The sequence below is a fragment of the Photinus pyralis genome, unplaced genomic scaffold (genome assembly GCF_008802855.1).
Source record: "Photinus pyralis isolate 1611_PpyrPB1 unplaced genomic scaffold, Ppyr1.3 Ppyr1.4_LG7, whole genome shotgun sequence".
In the NCBI taxonomy this organism is placed as follows: domain Eukaryota; kingdom Metazoa; phylum Arthropoda; class Insecta; order Coleoptera; family Lampyridae; genus Photinus; species Photinus pyralis.
Genome location: NW_022170738.1, coordinates 11,352,232 through 11,372,523, shown reverse-complemented (window position 1 = coordinate 11,372,523; position 20,292 = coordinate 11,352,232). Strand labels below are relative to the sequence as shown.

Sequence of the window (20,292 nt, the reverse complement as noted above, 5' to 3'; positions counted from 1 at the left end):
GAACAACGATCGCAGCACGCTGCTACGTCTCGAACGCACAGATAAGGAATGAAGTAAAACTCGAATCAATAGAAGAAAAAATAAACAAACAAGCCACGAGCGAAATAGAAAAAAAATGTTTCAAAACCCACTCATGGGTGTTGTCGCGTAACACAGTAGGTACTGTAAATGATCAGTAATGGGCAAATATAGACCATATAGCAGCTATCAATTAGTGAAAACCCGAAGTATCTAGGTGGTCCAGGGTCCGAGATCTGGAAGGAACAGACAGACAGACCACAGAAAATTGGGCATATAAGCGTTACTGAGAACTTCGTTGTGTTACGCGAAAAATGCAACACCACAAAAACGCAGAAATAAGACAAATAACAGAAATCAAACAAAAACTACATACACAATCACTAATGCAGTGGAAACGAAGAAACGGCGAAGAACAAACGCCCCCCCCCCCCCAAACACCAACAAATGATGATATGAACCTCAACGGACACGGGACCAGGCGATAGCATTGAATTTAAATTCAATGGCGATAGTATTGAATAAGCACTTTTCAATGGCGATATTTGAAATCCACTAAACAAGTAGCGACATTGAGTTTATACTTATAAATTCAATGGTAAAGGCTTTGTTTATTTAAAAAAATTATCAAAGTCCTCGTTTGAGATCGAAGGGACTTCAGCGCATTTTTGTGTGGCAGATCAGTATTCTATTAGCCACTTTCGATTCAACCATCAATAACAGAGCTTGTCAAAGGCTACTACATTCACTAACCGCTTCCCACTTTCCTCGTGCACCCGCAATTCGCTTTTAAAGATTTGACTCCACCATCAGTGAGATCGTGTCGCGGGCTACCACATTCCCTTTTACGGTACCCACTTCCGACGTCCCGTTCACCCGCAATTCGCTTTTGAAGATTTGACTCCACCATCAGGAAGATCGTGTCGGGGGCTACCACATTCCCTTTGACGGTACCTCCTTCCGACGTCCCGTTCACCAGCAATTCGCGTTTGAAGATTTGACTCCACCATCAGGAAAATCGTGTCGGGGGCTACCACATTCCCTTTGACGGTACCCCCTTCCGACGTCCCGTTCACCCGCAATTCGCGTTTGAAGATTTGACTCCACCATCAGTAAGATCGTGTCGCGGACTACCACATTCTCTTTGACGGTACCCACTTCCGACGTCCCGTTCAGCCGCAATTCGCGATTGAAGATTTGACTCCACTATCAGGAAGATCGTGTCGGGGGCTACCACATTCCCTTTGGCGTCGCGGTTTGAAGACTTGACTACACCATCAGTAAGATCGTGTCGCAGGCTACCACATTCCCTTTGACGGTAGCCACTTCCGACGTCCCGTTCACTCGCAATTCACTTCTATTGGCGGCACGAGAAAGAGAGACAGCGATTCGAGATTTACGAAACGTTAAACCGCGTGAGTTCGCAACGGAAGGTAAAAGGCGCCCGAAGTTGACTACTTCTCGAAGACGCGCGCGCGCGCCTCGCAAAAGGTCGTTAATTTCGCCCCTATGACAAAAAACAAAATTCCGCCACGCAGGAGTTGTACGCGTTTACAACATCTTTCCGACGACACCAATTTGAAAAGAATTGGACCAAAACTGTAGTAGAAGATAGGAAAAAACTGAAAAACCTTCACGTTAGTATACTACGCTCGAGGATGACGCCCAGATGTCGCCAACCCCACATCATGTAGCCATGTCCCTAAGGTTGACAAATTTCACGGCCCCGTAGATACACGTACACCCGTTGCCTTTCTACAAGAGTTCTCCTACGCGCCCACATTTGCTGCCAGCCAGCCAGCCAGCCAAAGTGAGATTAAAAGCTACTTTTTACAAATAAATTTGCAAAAATGCGCTAAAAATCATGTCAATCTATATGCCAATGGGATAGCTATAGGCAACCAACATTACACGTGGCAAAACGAGGGTTGTTTTAACATTCTTTCCACCCTAAATTAAATCCCTAACGTCAACGAAACCCGTTTTAAAACGATTTTTTTGCGAATTTTTGAGACCCCTCTCTTCTTAAGCGCAAACTTCTTGCGAATTAAATCTTGACACATACCATTGCACATACACTAGGTACATAATACTCCAGGCGGATTTATTTAACGCCTGTGCCCAGAAACTATTAAGACAGTAACCTTGGAAATAAGAAAATCTCTATATAGTAACACATTACCAGGCGGCATCAAAAGCTCTAGGGACGCAAGAAGTAAACTATGGTGATGGAATATATCGGAAACCTAAGCCAGTTTTTGGAAAATAATAACGTGAATCTGATATGGGTGCCCAAAAGCATACGCCCATTAAGCTGTAATGAAATTACCATCCGACTCGCCAGATGCCTTTTATAGGACCCCTACCAGAATTCTGCCAGGTCGCCTCGTGACTGTCAAGTAAAAACACCTCCATAATATGGGTCTTGAAGGTACATACAATTTGCAGGTGGTGGCAGAAGAAAGTTCTATGCATATACTGTGTCACTATGGTCAAGGCACTGATTCCTTGAGGAAATGAAAAAGCATCCGGAAATGCTGCTCCCCAGGATTCTAGATTTCTTTAAAGATATTGGACATCCTAAGAGTACCATATGAGCCTACATGAACCTGATAGCAGACCACGTCTGAGAATAATAATAATAATAATAATCGCATGTATGTTAATGATTATATTTAAAACAAAATATAGTAGCAAACAAGAAACTATTCCTTTTGGAAAACAATGGTAGGATCACTAAATCGTTGTAAACTTTCATCATATATATCTTCTTCAACTACATTATCATCTAGACCAAAGTATGTGGGAAATGCCAATGGTTTTAAAGGTTTACGCGTTGGCAAATTTGTATCATAAATGTACACGATTGAATTAGTGGCACCGGGAACCGCAATACCAGAAACCCACAGCACATTATGTTTGGTATTTATTCTCCACACTTTTAATCCTTTGGCAAATCGGTACCGATTTCCCATGTGACCTGGCATTTTTGTGCCCGGCCACACTCTTCCCTTCTCGCCACCTCCACCAATATTACCGCCTCTCCTGTGAGTTTTTGTAACCCCATGGGAAGCTGGCATGCCTTTAAAACCGTGACGTTTCATAACACCTTGAAAGCCACGATATTTCCTGAGTAACAGTGGCATTAGAAGTTGAATACTCTTACATATCAACTTACGTTAGCCCACGGACGTCAACGTAATTTCCCACACTGAAATGTTGGGCAGTGATCGGAGTACCTGTTGGCAAAACTGCATCGGGACTAATGAAAAATCTTGCCAAATACTTTTTTGGCATAAGCCCGGTATTTTTAAACAAGGAACAGTACTCCTTTGTCAAGTAAGTTGGATCTGTTGCCTGTGCCCCCAATAGTAAACAACCAGCTTTGTTCTTAATTCTAGTGGGTCGCTTACGAGGTGGATCGTATTCTTCGGGCGTATAATACTTGATTACATGATTATCTAGAACCTACGTCTTGAATTAGATATAATTAGCTTTGAGGATTATTAACATACTTGCAACAAAGTCGTGCTGATTTTCTTGCCTGTTTTAAGCCACAAGGGCAGCTCGCCAATTTTACGTGCGATAACACCGGTCCTCTTCAGTTTAGGAGTCCACTTGATAATGTTTTTTGGTAATTCAACTTTCGGAGGTATCTCATATTTATCTTTTATGACTTCTTGCACGAATTCTGCATTGTCTGCTGTTAGAAAGTCATCGTGAATCTGTAAATGTACTCATTTGGTATTGGGGTTTACGAACTCAAAAATTAAGTACCACACGATTTTTCTTCGTTAACCATGTTGGATGCCGTAATCTCGGCTGTGGGGCAACTTGTTTGTGTCGTGTTTGTATTACGGAACACGATTGTATACTAAAACCAGTGATTTAGATCGATTTGAATGTATTTTTCGTATAGCTACCTTAATGCTAAGAACTTTTCTTCTAATAATTTCATTGTAGGCTGCTTAATAATTTGAGACAAAGCCATTTTTTATAAACAATCAAGATTACAAATTTAAGGTTATATATGGATGGTATGCCTACCACAGACTCCACTGACATTCTTATGAAAATGACGGTTAGCGAATACCACAGATTACTTTGAAGGCCAATTATATACAAGGTGCTTTGGTATCCGAAACAATGCAGACAGTAAGCGTCCTATCATTGTTTAAGTTTAAACAATGGTTCTCCTATGTATACATCTATGGCGGTACTATAATAGCATTGCAAGCAATGGTAACGAATCCATATACGCTAGGTCTATGATTGGAACACGCACAATGCTAATGCACCGCACGATAAAGTTAGACCCTAATAAGATTACGCAAAGTAAAATAAATAATAGCTTCAGAAATTACCACGATTCCATCGAAATATGACATGAACTAGACTAGAGCATGGTCTATAGCTTTCACCAAAATTGCATGCAATTCTTTTAAGCCCGCTTGACATAAAGCAATACCACGCGCAAGAATTTGCAAAAAGAAATTGCAAGGTCAAAGCATTGCATGCAATGTTGCATATTTCAATTGCCACATATCTGCCAACAGAAGAAAAACAGATTTCTCAACAAAGTTGCTAACCTCAAATCACAATTAAATTTTGATTGCTTGAAGAAACATAAAAATTACAAGAATAACTAAGATTTATTTTTAAAAAAAGATAATCAGTGCGTCCCTCGATCAACATCGTAATTGTCGCCGATCCATTTCACTAGGTTGGTGACACAAAAACAACTAGATTTATCTCTAAAATTGCGCGGTTCATACAAGAAAAATAGCTCCGGTCCTATAAAAATTGTGTACAGTTAGTTAGTTACTACAGTTATGTTATTCAAGAGGGTATTGATTTTATTCGAAAGACCAAGACCAAGAAATAAGACCAAGTGAAGAACCACCGTGACGGAGCGCCCTGTAGATATTTTCAAAATTATGAACGCGCCAATTTGCATACAAAACAATATTATTTATACAACTTGCCCAAGCAAAGCAAGATAAAGGCCGCTTTACATACTGCAATTCTTTGTGCAATACAGTTGCAGCAAGTTTAATTGCAAAAATACTGTACATGCAATAATTATTGCACTTTGGTTTTACACGCGGCAATTTTCTTTTTGCAATAGTTTGTTACCAACATTCGCATTTAAAATTGAACTAAAAGCTTTATTCTATTCAAAATTCATCAGGTTATAATTCTGAATGCGTTTTGAGTAAAAATGAATAGACACTTTAATCGAAAAAAGGCAGTCGCAGCTTCAATTTGTGTAGTAATAGTAAACAAAGTCTAGTTTCAACGTTTGGGAATTCTAGAACCTGGCGTTGTCAATACTTTCCCCCAAAATATCACGTGCAAGTGCAATAAAAATCGCGCGCGACCGCTAACCTGCAATTGCAAGTGAATTGCCAAAATGAATCAGCTGTTTCTCAAACGCGCATGCTTCTGGGCAAGTTTTATTGTGTATTGCATGGTCTTGCATGAAGAATTGCAGTATGTAAAGCGGCCTTTAGAAAAGTTGTTGATGGCAGTTGTTTGGGGGGTGGTTTGATGCTTTGCTTCATTTTAAGGGGAGCAAAGTGGAAGAAACGTTTCAACTTTCAATTAAACATAACAGATACTACAATTACATAACTAGCCAACTAAATATTAGGAGAAACTAAAGAGTATATCATACGGTTTGGTTAAGCTGGTAGCTCTAGCCTCTAATTTCTTCTACAGGTAAACAACACTGGACCTACCATCTTCAGCTTGTATTAGCCCACATTACACTTTGTTCCCAGTCCAAAGTAATTTGTAGTACCTGTGTAAAGTGAATAATCGGAAGAAATGTTATCAGCTGTTCTTTGCAGTGTTTTTATGTGGTGAATTATGGTTTTCTTTTAGGATTAGTTTGAAGATGGCACCAAAAAAGAAGAAAAACACAAATGGTTCAAAATCTAGCAGAAAAAGTCGTTCAGATACAAGCACTGATACACAGAAAACCGATTTTATCAACTTTGAAAAGAAGCCAAATCTCAAAAACTTTGGTAAATATCGATCTCTTTTAGAAAATCCAGAGGAAGCTCAAAGTATAGACTGTCCCGAGCACAATGAATCAGAAAATATCGATTTTGAAGAACTAATCTCTGTAAGTTGTATAAATTCATCGGGACTGAAAATGGATGATCAATTTACTGATCCGGCCATACATATAACTGAGATACGAGCTAAAGCGGATGCCGATTGCCTAGCGACAGATATATCTTCGCAACTGTCTAACTTGGTAGTAACAGGAGACACCAAGCATGTTGATCGAGATGTTGGTGTAAAATGTGAGATGGATGCGACACAAATAGAGTTGTCTGATCATATTTTTAATGATAATGCGCAAACATTCACCGGTGAATGTGTTCCTGCAGAGATTATACCTGTAGCTAGTGAACAAGAAGTCGAATCCGAAGTTGTTATCGAATTCGCACCTTCTACGGGCATCAAGGATGAAACTTCTGAGAATATGAAGTCTGAGAAAAAACCAAAGAGTAAAAGTCGAAGTTCTAAGAGTTCAAAATCATCGAGAAGCAGAAGTACTGCACGAAAAAAGTCCTCTTCAACACCGAAACTCGAGTCCAAACCTAAAAAGGAGGCCAGTAGCAAACCTAGAGCGAAGAAGACGGATAAGGAGTTAATGGACGTTTTGATGAGCTTGGATAATTCAATAAGGCGTTCTAGTAGAATAAAATCAATTTGCGAAAAACAGACGCAAAACAAAAACGAAGGTAAGGGTGGAAAAGGCAGCACCGATTCAGACCTTTCCGAAAGCGGTCAAGCCGATGATAATATACCGACGGACGGCTCAAATCCTCCGAATCCAGTTGTGGAAAGTGAAGCGGAAGTTAAACCTGTGAAGGTGAAGTCACGTTGGCGGCGTTCCAGCGAATTAGAAATGGTAGGTATGTGTACGTAATAGAATTATCTTAATCTCAATTACGAACAGGAGGTGGAGGCTGATAAGGTTTTAAGTAGCGCTGAAGAAATTAAAGGTAGATTAAAGCAATTCATACATCTGAAAGAGAATCAGTATCTGACCGGAAGGGTCACTTGTAAAGAAGCTAGAAAGATGGTTTGCGATTGCATGTTGACGAATGAAGAAATTGAAAAGGGTGAAGTTGGCTGTGGGGAAGATTGTCTCAATCGCTTGCTGTTAATTGAATGGTAGGTATGACCCAAAGTCCTGTTTCCAGTAGAAAAATATCAATTTTGTGTCTGTTTTCTATTGTTTTTCAAGTAATGTAGTTTACTTTAGATACTTTTGGAACATGTCACAGTTTCCTGTTTCATTGATTGACATTGGTCTGTAAATGAGACATTGTACATTATTACTGACCTATTGCAAGTTGTCTCTGACACAATGAAATCAGTGTATGGTAGAACTATAGAGCATTGTTCCTTTTCAAGGCTCTCAGGGAGACGCAGATAAGTAGTACAGTCGATGAATGTTACTCGAGTTTTTATTATCTTAAGACCTACAATTCAAGCTCATCTTCCCGTTTTCTCTAAGTCAATTTTTTAGATCATATAAAATATACTTGTTTGGAGGCACTACAAGCTAGAGATCTATCGTATCGGTATATCAGCTTAAGAAAATTAATAGCATGTATTTTATGTACCTAATAATAATACTTTAAAGAAATTAAAACAAAAACATTAAATAAAAAACAACCCTAAACAAATGAAATTGTTCTACAAATAAGGGTTTTGAGTTGGTCAAAAAGTACATGGTCATAGAATATTAATTAAAAGCATTGTATGGGCATTGAGGTAATGCGTTTGGACTTTTTCTCACTGAAATTGGTGTATAAATAATGATTTTTTTATTGATAGAAACGTCACTCTAAACTTGACTTATGCGCTGGAAACGTGCACTTATACCTTTATAATTTTGTTTGACAGTTCTGAATACGAAGTTGTATATACACTATCTTTACAAAGACAGTTATGACATGGAATTTCTTTGATGATAGTCTCTTCGGGACTAGATCCCAGAAAACCCATTTAAATCAGCTGCTAACAAAACTGTTGTTTTCACAATATTATTACCTAAGAAAACTATGGTTGTCCGGCAACGGTAGATAACAAACAACGTCAATGAAAAACTTCCCTACTTCCAAAATTCGAAAAGAATTTCATATAATTAACGGGACGTGGCAACATGATAACCAATCAGAACTCAGTTTCCTGACGCTCCTGTAGTCACGTAGGTGTCAAAATTTTACGCGGAATTGTCTTATCTCAGATAACAATTTTCTAAGATTCTTATCGCTACTCACAATACACTTACAATGGTATGCTCTTGGGCATCTAGCGTGCCGTCACGTGCGAACAAAACCACAGAATATAGAGCAAAATTAGCGACAAATCACACTGATTTGTGTAGGGATCGTCGCGTCGGGTATTTCTGGAATTTCGAGATCTCTAATCAAAAATATTGGCCCTAAACATGAAGTGCGGCTTTTTCAGTAACTATTATGTAATTAATGCGTTATCAAAAGATCGAATCTCTCCTCTGTTCAGAACAAATACAGGCTATAGAACTAAACAGCAACGGAAAGACCACTTACTTACTTACTGTAACACCATTTTTGTTAATTTTGTCATTACGACGACTTGCAACAATCCATTTTTGAGAAAAGTCTTCAATTTTCCGAAATCGAAAGTATTTTATTTCCGTTCCTTTTGTTTTTGTATTAGAATTGCCCCATTGAGCCACTACACAAGCGGGCATTTTGGAATTTTCACTAATGATTAATTAGCTATCAACAAATTAACCCTAAAGCTCGTACCCTAAAGCTCGTATAGTCCAGTCAAATAAGAAAAAATAAAAACATTAATTGGTAAAGATCTGAATTTTGGTAAACATGTTCATTAGTGTTCCCCATTGGACATACTAAAAGTCCCCGTCAAAATCTGTTGCGCTCGAGGCACCATCTTGGAAAAAAGGAGCACTTGTTCAGTTTCTTGCCTATATATCGGCAACAATTATTGACACGGAAAAATAGCTCAGATAAAAAATATAGTTTATTAAATTGCCCATAAAAAAGCACATTAACATTTTTTTGTATGTCCAATACTTTAGCTATAATCCGACATCGAATAGGGAATCAAGTATCCTGAGCTCTCGAAACAGGCGCGCAGATATTTTTTTACAACTTTTTACAAATCATTAAATTTATTGAAAACTGTGCCAGTATTTCTTATATATGAGAAGTCGTCGCACTCAAGCTTGGTATGAGACACGTTTAAAGGTTTCTCATAAAACTCTCTCTCTCTCTCTCTCAATAGAACTTTCATCTTCAATGTGAGCAGTTAAGCACTGAGTGTGGACTGGAAGCCTTCAGTGACCGAACAGGGTCAAGGAAATCGTGGACTCTCCTTCAACTCCACAGTTCGGGAGATTTTTCATATCCACAAACCTTCTGAACTTGCTGATTAATACGAAACGTGTGTTGCTGCGCCGCTGCAGCCGTAGGGGGTAACAGTGCGGTTAGATTCGGCTGACCCTTGTATGCGTATTTTCTGCAGGTCTGATAACGATGTCGGTTTAAATATCTCTCACTAGCAGGCACGTTGTATGCAGAGAACGGCGTTCTCCAGCTTCAGAAATCATTTCGTGGCCCCAACAATTTTAATCATTTTCGCTTACCTTTTTGAAAAAAAACATGATGTCGTATCATGAAACATTATGTCATTGCTAGAATGCTTTATCGCAAGACGATTCTGTTCATTTTTTGGTGCTTTTACAGCTTTCGGTGTAGCCATAAAAAAGACGGCCTCCTTCCTATAACTACGATGCGGGGCCTAAACGCTTTCTGACGCATTCAACGTGAGATTACAGCTAAAGTATGGGAGATACAAAAAAAATGTAAATACTCTTTTTTATAGGGAATTTAGTAAACTATATTTTTCATGTAAACTATTTCTTCGTATCAGTAATAGTTGCCGAGACATGGGCAAAAAACTGGAAAAGTGTACCGTTTTTCCAAGATGGCGTCTCGAGCGCAACAGATTTTGACAGGGACTTTTAGTATGTTCAATAGAAAGTCCCAATAAATGTGTATACCAAAATTCAGATCTTTACCGATTAATGTTTTTATTTGTCCAAAATTGCGCTAATTTGACTGGACTAAGACTAAAGTGACAACTTCACTCCATTATGACAAGTACTGAAGTGTCACTTTTTGTCCCGCCGGGATAAAATTTTACGAAAATCCCGGAAGGATGAAATTACTAAAAAAGCAATTTCAGTAGGTTGATCCACATTTTGTATGCGGCACTACTTCTTAAACGCATCGTACTGCTGTTCATATAGTTATTTGGATTTCGGTGGTATCAATTCTTTACCTACTTTGGCTGCTTTTTACCAATATCAAATACACCTTTGTCACCCACCACCAAAATTATGACACTAGCAATGACAGTTCCTATGGTAACTTGTTGAGCAGCGATTTTTTGAAAGAACGCGTTCTCTAACTCCTTGTGACTGAAGTAGTGGTCTTAATCCCTCAGGTAAATTATAAACTTTACCTTCGGGATTAAAAGTACTACTTCAGTCCCGCGGTATATAATATACTATTACAAATTGGATTGAATTCGATTCCTTTAGTTTTTACAAAATTAATGACGACTTTTTATTAATTGGGTGTACTTATAACGAGTGTCTCAAAAATATTCAAGTAACAATTGATAAGTATATTAAAAAGGCTGGGGTATGTTATATATGTAAAGAAATTTTTTTCGAGAATGGCATTTGTGCTTTTTCTTCGATCAAAATCTGAGGTCCTAAACTGCTTCAAAAAGTTCAATCATATGAAGGTTTTGTGTACAGACAAAGGGAACGAGTTTTGTGGTGGTGAGTTCACCAGATTTCTGGAAAGCAAATAGAATCGTGTAACCGACTACCAACGCAGATTGTCCGCAGTAAAAAGGTATTTCCGAGTGCATGAACAGATCTATCATAGAAAAAGCAAAATGCTCGCTCTTTGACGCACACATTAGCAAGTGCTTTTGGGCAGAAGCCCTCAACAAGGCCGTTTATCTGAGAAATAGATATCCACCGACTGGAATCAAGTGCACACCATATGAGCTCTGATATGGAAAGCAACCTGGGCTAAGACACATATGAGTTTCGATTTGAATGTAATGGTGGATGTGTCAAAACAAAAAGACAACAGACGCAGAAGAAGATTCCGATTGGATACTCGGATTATCAGCATTAGTAGAGACGTCATCATAATGCGGACCATCTATACAATCTGCCAAGTGAAGAGAACGTCGGCAGCGTAACTACGGAGTCAAATGCTCCAGTGGAGGCTGATCCGCAGCCTTATGTAGTTCCTGACGCAGCTGATGACAAAGACGATTCAGCTTCCACCTTGTCTTGGGAGATAAATGGGGTATTAACTGTCAGGTGTTATTAGAAAACTTCCTGAAAACGCGCAAAGCCATCGTTAGCAGTGGGAGTAGATTAATACGGTCCATACAGAATGATCAAACTCGAAATGTATCTTCAAAACTCGATAACGCGGAAACCATTGGGTTTAAGTACATTATGCTTCTTACAAATGTTGCTTAAAATTGAGAGAACAATTGAATATCGAATTATACACAGGGGGTTTTATTTAAAAAAATGAAATTTTGATGTGCGACCCCGTTATGAGCAACACTGTACAATTAAAATTATTCCTGATTAGCAGACATTGAAAACCTTAAAACTTGTGTATAACACTTTTTTTGATATCTTGTATCTTTTCCCCGATAATCGACAGCGACCCTGTATTAATATATTTATATACCTATTGCTACTAAGACAGGAGCTACTTTCTGACCCCATTACTGATATGTAATGTAATGATGAAATGATAATAAAAAAATAAACAAATAAATAAATAAATATGTTTTTGAGCTTATTCAAATAATGAGTTAATTAAATTAGATGAAATACTTATATTCTTGAAACTATTTGCTCCAGAATGAATTTAACGGACACTTCATACCTGCCCAGCTACCTCACTGTGGGGGACAGTGTGAGACTGCTTTAAAATCATGTAAGCAATACTTGTATACTTAGATTAGGGTTACTCAAATAGAAGCTCCCATCCCTCGTTGGCACTGGCACATTTTTTAGAGCATTTTTGAAAAAAAAATACACTATTCTATTCGTTATAGCTGGCTGGCTGGCTGTCCGGCTTCGACAAGAAAAAATTAGACATTTTGCCTACATAGTGAAAACATTAACAATTCCAATAAATTCAACCTAACCGATGTCTCTATAAAAAATATAGCAAACGAGCTCCTGGGTATAGCATTGCATATTACATGACTAAAACTATGCTAATTTTGAATTTCATGCTGCAATTCGATTCTTAACTAACGGAGGTGTCAAAAGGATCTTCCTTATTTTTTGGCCTACAATGACAATTTACGAACTCCGATCTACAAATTTGATAAAGAATCTACCTGCAAAATTTCATCGTAATCGGTCCATTCGTTTTCGAAATATCGTGCTAACGGACAGACGGACAGACACCGTAATATTATGAACTCGCTAGAAGCTCGTTAATAAACGGCAAAAGTGCATAATTATGGTACCTACACGAAAAAATGACTTTTAGAGCATTTTTGAAAAAAAAATACGTTATTATGTTCGTTATGGCTGGCTGGCTGGCTGTCCGGCTGAGATTTCGGCAATTACAATAGCTAGAGACTTCAAATTTTCACTAAAAGCTTTCTGCTATAGTGTAGATGTGCATGCTCTAGACTATTTTGAGTTAAATTACTTGTGAGATCGATAATTTTAAACTTTACTAATAAAATACTGATCTCTGTATTACCAATGCGCTTTCATCATGCATATGCTGATTTATAACTTGTTTTAATTGGACATCAATTACGGCTGTACCATGTCAATCCCATTACAATTTTTAAAGCAAACAAATACGAAATGAAACCATCACCTGGTACTTATGGGTCAGCACATTTGATTTCGATTTTCACAGAACTACTTGAATCACCTGCAGTAAAGAAATATGTGGCAGCTCAACAAGACATCGGATCTATAAGCGGGTTATATGGTCTTACAAAAGGAAAGCGACACTCCTTCCCTGTCTTGGTCAATGTGTCGTGTAGTAGAATCCGGGAGCAGTATTGTTAGTGCGAAACGTGTAGTCACTAAGATACCAATTGTACCGATTTCCAGTAAAGACGATGATGGTAAGAGTTATACCACACAGGAAACAGCAACAAGCAATATTCCAGAATCAGTTATTTCTATACTTTAAACGTCTGGGGGTCGATTTTTGAAACCAGTCGCATCTATTCGTATACGCTTAGATGCGAAGACTTTAAAAACGTATACGTTTGCTTGGAACCGAAACGTACAGTGCATATGACAACGTCGCCTTTGTTGCGTGATTAGAACTAAAGCGGACTATTTGACGTTTGGGTTTGAGCTTATGTAGCTGGTTAGGTGAAGATATTGCTCAGTCATTTCAAATTAAGGAATAATAATATTTTAGGCACTGATTAGCATGAATACTCAAAACACGATGGACACGCCAAAGGGAGGGTGCAATACCACGCAAAACCAAAAAAGGTGGCTTGTGGAGTTTGCTAAAGAACACCCCGATATAATAGCAGGGAAAAAAGTAGCTGATACATTTTGATAAATTGTGCTTCATTTAAGACTTCTATGGGGTTGCAAGGATTACGGTTCCTATTCGGGCGATAATTGCGTTCGGCATTCTCTAAATTGTCTATTACAAACACATTCACAGCTTCATCCATTGTTGTAAGTAGATACCTCTCAAGAGTCAAAACTTCAACACTAACCAATACCTACATAACCCACAAAACGAGCGTTTGCGACGCCATTTACCCGCTTGCAGAAAAACGAATACAATTGAACGTATACGCAATATAAACGTATGGTCAAAAATTGCAAATATACGCTTCTTTACGAATACGTAGACGTTTTAAGGAAACGTATGGCCAAAAATCGACCCCCTGTGGTCGTAATCTTGTATATTATGATATGAAAGGAGAAATCATGGGGATGTCTTGTACCGAGTGATTCATTAGAAGTGCTAGTCGTTTAAATTTCGCGCGTAAGGTTTTAGTATTTTTTGTATTATTAAATTGACGGTTTGAATTTCGTTAGTAATTTTTTTCTGTCATGACTGTCATTTAAGAAACCAGTGTCGCCGTTAATTGTTGTGTGCCATTTGCGGTTTATTACTTTTTCCATTTTGAATAATTTTTGGAGTTGATACACTAAAATATGTAAGAAACGTGACTGTGTCTAGTGTTAGTTTATAATTTGTGGTAAAACAGAAGCAGTATTTGTAGATTATAAATAAGTAAACGATTTACTGAAAGCATGATGATACACCACTGCAATTAAATAAATGATCATCAGTTCATAATTTTTTTGATTTGCCGGAAGTTCAAACTGTCCTCATTTCTAATGAATCACTCGGTACATTTTCTAATTTATGTTTTCAGGGTTAACGCATGTTGTCTATTGACCTTACTACCGCCAACGAGTACGGTACTCTTTGCTACAGCCTACCACGTGCGCAATCATATATCAAGAACACTTTTCTTATACTAATTATATAAATATGCATTGCATAACACCTTATGCTATGCATTCGCCCGACTAGATTCACGCAAAGTTTTTAGTTTATCCTCATCTTTGGCACACACTACTTCTAATTTAACAGCAAGTTTATCGAAGCTTTAACAATAAAATTTTAAGTAAGACCTCATACGGCATATGGGCTCTAATGACAATGTCGTTTATAAACTAGTCAACCTGTCCATGATTGGGAAACCTAAAATTTCACTCAAAATTGTAACCGAAACGATTAAAATCGCAAATTGCTTCCCGAACCCTTATATCAAATTGGGAACGGTCTTGCAAATCGTACAAAAATCCAAATTCTTCCTTAGGGCACTCGGTATGGAGTATATCCGGAACCTTTTGGTCGACTGTCGCATAAACATAAATTAATAAGATTCCCATCATAAGACCAAGTAAACCGAATTTCTTTAATTCTCCTTGTAAATCTTCAAACGGAAGCAACTTTTTTCCATCACACCCAAATTCCACCAAAAATGAACAAAACGTCTTGTGATACTCCATTATTAACTCATCGTAACGTTCCCGAGTAGCTTTGTCGGCAGCGGAAAATATAAACGTAACCAAATCTACTGCCGGAGAGTCCATACGAGTGTGTTGCCAATCGAGTATGCAGGTACTCAAAAGATCACCAGATGTAGGCTAAAACGTCTCAATCAGTGTACCCACGATACCGGTACTTACTCACATCATACTTAAACAACAAATTTGGAATACCGCAGTCGATGTGACTAATCACTCGGTGCTTCTTTTTGGAGTTGAGCAGCTTTGTAAAAATGGAACGTACGTTTTGGGAAAAATGTAAGAATTTTTCATACAGAACAGTATCATCAATTGACGCCAGTGCCTTTGAAGCGTGGCCCATTCGATGTTGAGTAACCATCACAATGGCTTCATAACTCCAGTCCTGGAAAAAGTGGTGTTCAGTATTTCTTGCAAATTCTTCGAAAAGGTCTGGCTTGTAGAGCCTTATCACGTAGGACAAGGCATGCAACCGTGCGTATTCCTTAACCACGAGTAACAAATGCGGGTAATCCATAGGTTGAGATCGATCGTAATGCCGATAATTTAGCGACTTTACGTTTTGTAATACTATCGTTTCGTCATGATCTGTTGCCAAAGATGCGTAGTAAACTGGGACGCAAACGAAAGGCGTTCTAATGTTATACTCCCGTTGAATTATATTAAACTCTTGAAATATTTTCGAGTACACATATATCTCAATTAGAAAGCAACGTTGCACAGGTATCATGCTTTGAAGAATTCCACTTGGCGGAGTGCACTTTAGAATGTAATGGGACGTTGATTCTTCATTTCCACTGGTCCACACTACATCAGCTTTTATTATAATTCCACCGAAATTTTCACCGACTTCTACTCCCGGTGATAGTGATAGCGAAAAGTTCCCAACGCCGGCTTGCTTCAAAAATCCGTGAAGTACCATTTGTTGGTTTTCTTTTAGAACTATTGTATGGTTAATCTTGGGCATCTTTGAACAGTAGCGACTACAATTGTCCAAAGTGTAAGCGTTTCCTTATTGTCCCTGATGAATATGTATTTAGTATATCCGGTTTAAAAGATAGATATTCAAAAGTGATGCTTTTTTGACTGTCTAGAGTTCTAAACCAACGCTGTGGAAAAATCGTATTAGTTAAGGTAGAATACAGTGTTACGTATGGGTATATGGGAATAACGTATAAGAATACGAATTATAGGTACCTTACCTAATAGTACGGATAAGTGCGGTAGGGATACTACGATTATCATAAATGCTCCTTTCCCTAAAAATAGACAACGAGTACTGTACCGTTTTAGAACGTGAGTTCCACTGGTCCACATAAACACTACGCGCTGAGTGTCAAGGAGATAAAAAGATAAAAATAGCATGCAATCAAGTTCAATTTTTTCGTTCTACACTATCATAGAGTAAATTGTTTACTCTATGACACTATACAATTGTAAATGACCTGATGGGTAGACAATTTTTATTTTTTTCACGATAAGGTGTTTTTGACATCTGAAAATCATGAAAGAATAACTTGTAAATCGTTTATCAGATAACTATGTACCTCCTACTTCGATTATTACGTACCTAATTGCAGAACAACAACAAATGGAATCATTAATAGTACATTGATCTACAAATTTAGAAAAGTGTTAGTTTTCTAGTGAGTGTAAATGTTTGAATTCACGAGTGAGCGCAGCTCACGAGTGGATCAAATTTGCACGAGCATAGAAATTCACTTTTCTTAGGTGTAGATCATGCTATTTTTTCGTGTAGTTGATAACTCTAATTGTAACGTTTTGTTTTGATGTCGAAGAATAATTTATTATAAAATCAAAGTATGTTGAGCATTTGTTGACATGGTAACAAAACATACGAACAAGTAAATAATTTGTGAATAACGCTCATTTAAATTAAGTCAATCAAACGGGAACAATGAAGAAATTTTACAATTGGTATTAGAAGCAGAATCAAGTTTATTACCTAAAAAGTCCAAAGTCAAGTACTTTGGCTGCTTGTTATCAATATTAAATACACCTTTGTCGCCCACCACCAAAATTATGACACTAGCAACGACAGTTTCCAAATTATTTTTGTTACCATAGCATAGGGATTGTCGTACCAACGCAACGTTCCTATGGTAACTTGTTAAGAAGCTATTTTTTGAAAGAACTCGTTCTCTAACTCCATACATATTAAGTGTTTCAGTTTCGGAAGTACGAAAAATATCGTATATACCTTGCCACTGAAGTAGTGGTCTTAATCCCTCAGGTAAATTATGGCCCTCCCTTCGGTCCGGCCATAAACTTTACTTTCGGGATTAAAAGTACTACTTCAGTCCCGCGGTATGTAATATACTATTATTTTTCATTTGCCTATTATATGTCAATTATATCTGTCATATGTGATATATGAAGCAGTCTATTACGCCCAAGGGCATAATGACAGGGCATAATGGATTGTCATCTCATTATGCCCTCAAACGACCTGTCAAATTGATTGACGGAGTTATATTATGTAATAAAAAAGATGGAACTTGATTCGTATGAAGCACTTTAATGTTGGGCAAACAATAATCATGACATTTGATATTGGAAATGCATTCTTTGTAACGATGAAAAATAAAATGTTGTATGCACCTCAGGCATTACTCAATATTTAACCCTCGGGCGACTTACAATCCCTCGGGCCGGAGGCCCTCGGGCTCTGTCGCCCTCGGCATAAATATCGCCTTAATGCCTTTGATGCATAAAAAGTTTTAATCCCTCATTCTTGTTTTCTTGTAAAACATTTAGAAAGTATTCATTTTCTTTATTTTCAGAACAGGTAATATGAAAAGCACAATTTAGAAAGGGCCTTAGTGTACATCCAGCTCTTCCTATATAATGCCAAATAACTGAGTTCTTCTCCGCCTCAACAATGGTAAAAACTGTTGACTTTTAGTTTTTGTGTCTGGAATACTAACTACCAGCATCGATTCTCCAACTTCTATGTAGTCTACGTTCATTTTTAAAAATTTCTCTGATCTGCAAGCTGCAACTACCTCCAATATCCATAATTGTCACAATCTACAACCACAAACTTTGGAAGCATGCGCATGCAATGTTTTACACAAACTAACTAAATTTGACGTTTTGTCAAATTTCCACTAATCATATGTCTTAATCCATTGCGTTAATTTAAACGAAGTTTAAACTGCGTTTGTGCAACCGGCCCTAAAAGCCTACCTTACTTTTTCATAGTTTTTATAGCATATTAATTTTGAAATGGATTAAGATCGGTCGGTATTGGAAAAAATAGTATAAGTAACACTGGATTAAACTAGTTTTTTTTCCCTCAAGAATATTAAAGCATTCTTTCAGGAACAAAAACTCTTTTTAATCCCTTGTTACTTAATATACTATTATTTTATTTTTTGCTGTATTTTTAATTAATCAGTATACCTACTCTATTATATAATAATAATAATAATAATAGGCATTTATTGAGCTAAACATGATATTACATATTCTAATGAATAAAAAAAAAATATAAAAAAAAAGCATGTTAGCTCAAAGGGGCGAAAGTTCAGACTGGTGGGCACCCAAGAGGGTACCACACTGTCTGTTCTACCACTTAACCCCATTCTATCGAGCTTTTAATACTCGACCACAAATGGCAGAATTGCATAATTTGGGTTTGTGCCAAACTTTAAGTGACTCAACAGTTTCAAGTACTCCGCTGTCTATCCATAAGTAAGGTATACATTGCTTTTTTAAAAGATTTTAGAGAAGAAAACTTTGAATCAGTGAAAACGTTGTAATAGGAATTATAAATTTTTGAAGCATTGTAAGTGAAACATCTTTGAAAAATACTGGTATTATGACTTGGTAAAGAAGTGAAGTTTTTGTTTCTAATATTGACATTATGCCTAAATTTAATTTTGCTGTATAGGTAATCTGGTGTTTTCGTGGAAATGATGTTGTATAAGAGGCATGCTGCGTGTAACACTCTACGATTTGACATGTTAAGCCATTTAACCTCACTTAACTTATTACTAACATGCTCATATCTTTTTAGACCAAAGATGAGCCTAAGACAAGAGTTTTGCATGCGTTGCACTCGTTTGACGTCACTTGCGTCCAGGCATGGGCCGTATATATATTAAAATGTGATAGAACTAAGGATTCGCAAAGCATTACCTTAATCTTACGATTGAGGCTATGCCTTAAATTAAAGATCATTTTTAGATTAAGATAGGCTTTTCGAAGGAGTCCTGACACGTGACTTTTAAAACGAAGTTGATTATCTACCACAACACCTAGATTTCTGACACTGTACACTACAGGAAGCAAACTGTCTTTAATTTGTATTGCAACTTGCGAGATGTTATTGTTTCGGATTTTGTTTCGACCAAATAACATGACACTGCACTTGTTAATATTAAGTTTTAGACCATGCATTTCAGAAGTGTTTACTAAACTTTGCAAATCAGAATTTATGAGGCTATTCGCATCCTCAATTTTATGAGCTGGAAATGTATAGAATAACTGCGTGTCATCCGCATAGAGGTGATACATACAATGTTTAAGACAATCTTGTATTTTGCTGGTATAGATGATGTACAACAATGGTCCTAAGACAGATCCCTGTGGTACACCCGCCATAACAGAGAGAGAGAGAGGTAGACACATTTCCATCAAGCCTAGTACACTGAGTGCGGTTGGATATATAACTTTCAATCAGGTGCACAGCCGAAGTGCTGAAACTATTGTAATTAAGGATGGATGTAAGCAATTTATGAGAAATTCTATCGAATGCTTTTGAATAATCTAATAATATCAGCATAGTTAAGTTATTTTTGTCAATCGCAGATAAGATTGTATCGGTTACAAATGCAAGTGCCGTATTACAGCTATGCCCCGGACGAAAACCTGACTGCATCGGAGGTAACATTTTCTCACTGTTTAAGAAGTGTTGTATTTGTGAAGCCATGATCTTTTCAAGAACTTTTGACAAGCAGGGAAGAATACTAATTGGCCGTAGGTCCTTAAAATCTTGAGCATTCTTTATCTTAGGTAGCGGTACCACAATGGCGTTCTTCCAAGCATTG

General features: G+C 37.5%; 3 protein-coding genes across 5 annotated transcripts; 1 reads left to right on the top strand and 2 right to left on the bottom strand.

Moving 5' to 3' along the window:
• Positions 1-2,701: 2,701 nt before the first annotated feature.
• On the bottom strand, positions 2,702-4,100 carry LOC116176383 (39S ribosomal protein L3, mitochondrial-like). The gene is made up of 5 exons (XM_031494911.1): positions 3,942-4,100; positions 3,796-3,892; positions 3,534-3,743; positions 3,197-3,486; positions 2,702-3,147 (listed from the first exon to the last, which is right to left on the bottom strand). The coding sequence occupies exons 1-5, from the start codon at positions 4,007-4,009 to the stop codon at positions 2,724-2,726; spliced, it is 1,089 nt and encodes a 362-aa protein (XP_031350771.1). The 5' UTR covers positions 4,010-4,100; the 3' UTR covers positions 2,702-2,723.
• Positions 4,101-5,237: 1,137 nt separating this feature from the next.
• LOC116177262 (probable histone-lysine N-methyltransferase CG1716) lies at positions 5,238-7,231 on the top strand. Of its 3 annotated transcripts, XM_031496182.1 has the most exons (4): positions 5,238-5,684; positions 5,740-5,849; positions 5,905-6,946; positions 6,995-7,231. In XM_031496182.1, coding segments are annotated over exons 2-4 (1,266 nt in total). In that variant the 5' UTR covers positions 5,238-5,684; positions 5,740-5,847; the 3' UTR covers positions 7,217-7,231. The 3 variants fall into 3 exon arrangements, with proteins under 3 accessions (XP_031352042.1, XP_031352043.1, XP_031352044.1); XM_031496183.1 differs by having other exon boundaries at positions 5,740-6,946; XM_031496184.1 differs by lacking the exon at positions 5,740-5,849 and having other exon boundaries at positions 5,238-5,739.
• A 7,327-nt stretch (positions 7,232-14,558) lies between these two features.
• Positions 14,559-16,524, bottom strand: LOC116177132. The gene is made up of 3 exons (XM_031496013.1): positions 16,420-16,524; positions 15,384-16,326; positions 14,559-15,337 (listed from the first exon to the last, which is right to left on the bottom strand). Exons 2-3 carry the CDS (start codon positions 16,182-16,184, stop codon positions 14,897-14,899), a joined length of 1,242 nt encoding a protein of 413 aa, XP_031351873.1. The 5' UTR covers positions 16,185-16,326; positions 16,420-16,524; the 3' UTR covers positions 14,559-14,896.
• Between the last annotated feature and the right edge of the window lie 3,768 nt (positions 16,525-20,292).

What these genes read in the sequence shown, in the direction of transcription:
- LOC116176383 (XM_031494911.1), bottom strand. Translation starts at nt 4,009, where the DNA reads ATGGCTTTGTCTCAAATTATTAAGCAGCCTACAATGAAATTATTAGAA. An exon ending in TCAGCACGACTTTGTTGCAA is followed by an intron (nt 3,487 to 3,533) that starts GTATGTTAATAA and finishes TTCAAGACGTAG; the next exon opens with GTTCTAGATAATCATGTAAT. An exon ending in GTTGACGTCCGTGGGCTAAC is followed by an intron (nt 3,148 to 3,196) that starts GTAAGTTGATAT and finishes ACTGTTACTCAG; the next exon opens with GAAATATCGTGGCTTTCAAG.
- LOC116177262 (XM_031496182.1), top strand. An exon ending in GTTCCAGCGAATTAGAAATG is followed by an intron (nt 6,947 to 6,994) that starts GTAGGTATGTGT and finishes AATTACGAACAG; the next exon opens with GAGGTGGAGGCTGATAAGGT.
- LOC116177132 (XM_031496013.1), bottom strand. Translation starts at nt 16,184, where the DNA reads ATGCCCAAGATTAACCATACAATAGTTCTAAAAGAAAACCAACAAATG. An exon ending in ATTTGTTGTTTAAGTATGAT is followed by an intron (nt 15,338 to 15,383) that starts GTGAGTAAGTAC and finishes GAGACGTTTTAG; the next exon opens with CCTACATCTGGTGATCTTTT.